Below are 5,461 nucleotides of genomic sequence, written 5' to 3' on the forward strand. Positions count from 1 at the left end.
AGGGAAAGGTCCACAAACATCTGTGTGAACAATTCCTATCGCTCGACACCTTCTTTATATATGTTAGTTTGCTTTGCCTTTATGCAATCTACACGTATGTCTTTATCTGTAAAATCAAGAGATCGTAAGATCCTTTCATTTAAGAGTCTCCTTATTTTCTTTTCAGAGATTTGAGCCAAACGGCGGTGCCATAGCATGTACGAATCATCCTTTATGGTACTACACTTATTGCCACTTATACAATGACTAGAAACCAACAATTCAGGAGATTGGATCTTCACATTCAATTTGTATAAACCATCACACAAAATAGCAGAACCAATTTCAACAAGATCTTTATAAATGAACATCTTTGAATTTTCAAACTTTAAGCAGAAATCAAATTTGTCCAATCTTGATACAGAAATTAAGTTTCTACTATATGATGGAACAAAGAAAACATCATGAAGATCCAAAACAAAGCCAGTATGAAGCCTAATATGGCATTCTCCTACAGCCTTCACATGTGAGCGCATTTTGTTTCCTGAGAAAATACTTATGTCATGTAGTGTTGGTTCCTTTTTGCTCAGAAAGTCCTGTAAAGAATTGACAATATGCACAGTAGCACTTGAGTCAATCCACCAGCTATTGATAGGAACATGTAACATATTACTTCCAAGTAAAACAACTGACATATTACCTTTCTTCTCTAACCAATTTTTGTACTTGATGCAGTCTGACTTCTTATGCCCCTTTTACTTGCAAAAGAAACACTTTATAGGGGCTAAATTAGTCTGCGCAGTTTGAGAAGCAGTTTGACCTGTTGACTTCTTCTTGGCACTCCTTTTCATTAAACTTTTCTTTATGCCAACTTTACCAGCTCTAAAGTGAGAAACCATATGTGCGCTTTGCAACTTCTCACCCTTTATTCTTTTCTCCTCTTCAACATACTTAGACATCAATTCATTGAATGTCTATTCAGTATTATGTGTGCTGTAACTGATTTTAAAAGGAGTGTATTCAGCTGGTAAAGAGGTCAAAGTAAAGAATATCAAGAAAGATTCAGAAATAGTCAACTTCATGTCATTTAATTGAGAAGCAATGTTCCTCATTTCTAACATATGCTGGCGAATGTTACCCCCTCCTTGATATTTCATAGATATTAACTTTGACATTAGGGTACTGGCTCTAGTTTTATGAGAGCTGACAAATTGAGCCTCAACTGCATCCAAGAACTCTCTCACCGTTCTACAAGGTGGGATAGCACCACGTATGTTCTTATCGACTCCTGATTGCAAAAGCAACATGCTTAGTCGGTTAGAACGCTCACACTTGTCAAAGTACACTGTTTGATTACGTGTACTTTGTGGTGTAAGAGGAGGTGGCTCAGGTCGCCTCAAAGCCATATCTAGATCCATATACCCTAATGTAAACACAACATTTTCTTTCCATTCAGCATAATTAGAATCATCAAGTAAAGGGATAGAATTTGAGCCATTAAAATAAATAGAACGAGGCACTGCAGATGACAAAAGACATTAATAAGTTGACATGTATTATATGAGATAAACCATATGAAACAGTAAACTAAATAAAAGACTCTTTATGTTTACTATTTCCAAGACAAATACCAGGGGTCATTTGAATACTACTTTGGTAATATACCTAATACGCACATGTATTTCGTCTTAACTTTATCTAGTAAAACTAAGAAATGTAAATTCAAACTATAATTAAGCATAACACCTTTGAGTGTAAAATGACAGAACTATGTAAGGATCTATTTTCCTATTTTACTATACTCATTATCTTGAACATAACACATTACCTTTGGGTAATTATGTTACTTCAAATGAGAATAAATACAACATGAACACTAATGTGCCTTTAAATCATGCGTAGTCACTTTGGTGAGGTATAACATGATTTAACTAATCATAGACTCTTTACATTAGCGTTATCATACGAACTTTATGATCATGTAACAAAATGAACTTCAGCATAATCCTAAATAAAACATGTTACAAGAATATGCTATAAAATCACATATAAAATGAAACACACGGATCATTTCTGCATAATCAACTTAATGCTATCTAAATTGTTCATTAAAGCTCCATAAAACATAATGAATCGGTCCCGTATCGATGAAGAATGATCGAACCAATTCATTAAACACCTTAAATGGGCATACAACCACATATAACCGGTCCCGTATCAGTCCGAAATGGACTGAACCGGTGGAAAACTAGATGAACCGGTCCGAAAAGAGGAAGAACCGGTCTCAAACAACTCTGAATCGGTTTGAAAAGACCCGAATCGGTTCTGAAACTGAATGAACCGGTCTGAACATCAACTGAACCTGTCCAGGAAAGATCCGAATAGGTCCCAAAATGCCCGAATCGGTTCTGTTTTAAAACCAGACTGTATGGATACGGTTCAGGTCCGACAGGACCCGACCCGATCCGAAAAAATCAAAATCGAAGCGGAGCGGGCGTAAGACGGGCGAGAACAAATTATTATTATTATTTTTTTAAAGACTTATGGATCCGGGTCGGGACAGGACTGACCCAACCCGGGTTCGACCCGCCTTCTGCCCGACCGACTCCCGCTCGACCTGCGGTTTCAAGCAACGAAGAAACCGCCGCTCGCGTGCAACGGCAGGGAACGGCGGATTCGCCTCCGGCAGCCCTCAGGGGGCTTTGGGTGGGAGCCGGCGGATCTCACGGCGCCGCCCAGCGACGGCGAAGCCGCCGGCGTGCCTCTCACCAGCCGACGCCCTCCCTACCATCGTCTGTCCCTGTGCCTTAATTTTTTTTTTTTTTGGATTTGGGCATGACCGGTGGCAGCGGGAGGGCGACGGGCGTTTGGGTGGATGCCGGCGGCTGCCGTCAGGGCCGTCCTGCGACGGCGAACCCACCGGTGGCCTCCCTTCCTGCAATCGCCCTACTACGGAAGGCGAATGCCTTTCCCTTTCCCTTTCCCTATTCATCCGTCTCTCCCAACGCAGTGGGTAGGCTCCAGCAAGGTGCACGTCCGACGCCTCTCCCTGTTCCTTTCTCTGCGGTTGCAACGGGAGCCAATGCTTCCATCGCCCATTATGCAACAGACGAAGGAACAGGCACGCCCGTTTCTGCCGTATTCCCTTTGCGTGAAAAACAGTTTGCAAAGGAAAACATGCAGCGAAAACATGGAGTGGGCCCATAACCCATTGTTGGAGCTTTGCGATGAATCAAGATAGCGTACCAAACGAAAATGCAGAAATCAAAAACCATTCATAGATCCATGTGTTTCATGGGGCGGAAATAGAACCTGTAGAGGCGATCGCCGACTGAATATCGGCGGCTGTTGGTAGAACGGCTACAGTCCCCATAGAGTCGTTTCCTTGCGGAGGTAGCGTCTGGGGCGGCGGCAGCAGCAATGAGTTTCTCTCCTCAGCCATAGCAGCCCAGTGATGAAGACAGACAATTCACGTATGGCTAAGGGGACCGATTATCCAAACGGTAAAACTGAATGTGTCTCACTCCATCACAAGACACGAGTATTTATCCTTAAGGGTTCGAAACGGATATGGACCCGTATCGACGCAGGACTATCCAGATGGAGAAATCCCAACACAGTGCTCTCATATCAACACTAACAATCGTGGTTCCCTGACATGGTCATGATAAAGGCAGGAGATTCACTCCGCCATCATGATAAAGGAAGATGATTCAGTCCATCCCTCATTTCCAGAGGAGTAGCAAAAGTTTGAGCAACAAACTGTTTGGGTAAAAAAAAAGGGGGGGGGGGGTGGGTGTAGGATCATTGTAGATGTTTGTCTCCATCCAATCATGCTCATGGCCAGTGACATGGAGGTGGTCCACAATAGAATGGCAGTAGTCTTTAGTAACAAAACAATGATAGCTGTGACAATTAAAGGGACCATTAGAAGTGAATAAGTGTCCCTAAGTACCAAGATGTCACATGAAGGGATGGAGCTAGAAATTTTTATTTAGGGAGGACAAAGTATATCTTTCAAAAACTTTTACAGGGTTCAAATGACAATTTTCAAAAATTTTGTCAAGGCCAACTTAAAATTTTTTAAATTCTATCAGTTGTTTTTTTTTTTGGAAAATCTCAAGGGGGGCCATGACCCTTGGCGGCCCCCTCCTCCACCCCTGGTCACATGCCAGTGGTTGTAAGTCCCAACAATTCTATTTCTAAGTCTTAATCCTTGTTAGGACTTTCGACGATACCGAGCTTAGCACATCTCAATGCAAAAACCTACATCCAAAATGTAATGGACTTTTCTATGCATTTGGATTGAATTTTGTAGCAAAAGACTTTGGAAATACTGTCAAAATCGATCTTGACAACCCATACAAAATCTAATCTGGACATTGTGAAAGATATCATCTAGAAGTTGTTTCGAATCGTTTTATTAATCATGGAGTAGGGTGGATGATGGAGTTATTGTTACATGGAATACAAAAGTCCAGATCATCTACATCCCTAACTAGAAAATTATCTTTGGCACATGATGCAGGATATTGACTATCATTGATAAGAATTGTCTCCAAAATTAGTGATTGTCTATAGCACTTGCTAATGCATAATTTTCATAAAAATTTCACACTAACAATATGGTTTGACATCTTATTTGATAAGGGCATTGCCACATTCCATTCAGCTCATTTCTCAGTTAATTGGCCTCTTCCTAACATGTATGAGCAGGCAATAAGCACGCACAATGGAACGATGGCCTTTCTTGTTGCATAATCTTTATGAACGTTATGCATTAGCAAGTGATGTAGATGATCTTTTTCGAGACAATTTTTATCAATGATACTTAATTTCAATATGTCATGTTCCAAAAATAAGATCCTAGTTAGGGATTTAGATGATTTGGACCTTTTGCGTTCCACGTAGAAGCAACTCGGCCATCCACCCTACTCCATGATTAATAAAACGATCCAAAACAACTTCTAGATGATATCTTTTCCAATGTCCACATTAGATTTTAGATTGATTCTCGAGATTGATTTTTGGTATTCGATGTATTCGAATCTCTTCTACCACAGAATTCTATCCAATGGTCACTTCGGACAAAAATGCTCTTGCGATATTCATAATTTCTAATGGTGGAAAAATGATGTTAATTTCATTTCTCATCACTTGTGGAACGCCTTCTTTTAATTTGGAGCCATTAATAAACTTTGATACAACTTTGTCTATGATCGTCGTGTAATACGTTAAAACATGTTTTGCTTGCATTTTGGTTAATCACTACACATGTTACATGTAGTAGCTTATTATGTAAATGACGAGGTTCATCATGATGATTTTGTCACGTAATTGTCGTCTTCATTTTTTTTTACTAGTAGAAATGGTGAGTTACATTAGAAAGAAACAAACATGGTTTGGCATACGATCACCTAACTTTTACTCTTCAATGCACGTTATGTCTTGCCCTAGAGACGCGTCTTATCAAGGACTCCAA

At 40.2% G+C, this 5,461-nt stretch overlaps 1 protein-coding gene across 3 annotated transcripts; it reads right to left on the reverse strand.

Moving 5' to 3' along the window:
- Positions 1-433: 433 nt before the first annotated feature.
- LOC126410021 (uncharacterized) lies at positions 434-3,647 on the reverse strand. 3 transcript variants are annotated; one of them, XR_007573259.1, is made up of 3 exons: positions 3,292-3,647; positions 680-1,498; positions 445-575 (listed from the first exon to the last, which is right to left on the reverse strand). XR_007573259.1 is itself a non-coding variant. In XM_050077584.1 (2 exons), the coding sequence occupies exons 1-2, from the start codon at positions 3,419-3,421 to the stop codon at positions 954-956; spliced, it is 444 nt and encodes a 147-aa protein (XP_049933541.1). In that variant the 5' UTR covers positions 3,422-3,647; the 3' UTR covers positions 434-953. The 3 variants fall into 3 exon arrangements, 2 of the variants coding, with proteins under 2 accessions (XP_049933541.1, XP_049933540.1); XM_050077584.1 differs by having other exon boundaries at positions 434-1,267; XM_050077583.1 differs by having other exon boundaries at positions 434-1,498.
- Between the last annotated feature and the right edge of the window lie 1,814 nt (positions 3,648-5,461).

The sequence above is a fragment of the Nymphaea colorata genome, chromosome 4 (assembly GCF_008831285.2).
Source record: "Nymphaea colorata isolate Beijing-Zhang1983 chromosome 4, ASM883128v2, whole genome shotgun sequence".
Classification (NCBI taxonomy): Eukaryota; Viridiplantae; Streptophyta; class Magnoliopsida; order Nymphaeales; family Nymphaeaceae; genus Nymphaea; species Nymphaea colorata.

Coding starts and splice junctions, on each gene's coding strand:
- LOC126410021 (XM_050077583.1), bottom strand. CDS start 3,421: ATGGCTGAGGAGAGAAACTCATTGCTGCTGCCGCCGCCCCAGACGCTA. Junction 1,499..3,291: donor GTCGGCGATCGCCTCTACAG/GTTCTATTTCCG, acceptor TGTCATCTGCAG/TGCCTCGTTCTATTTATTTT.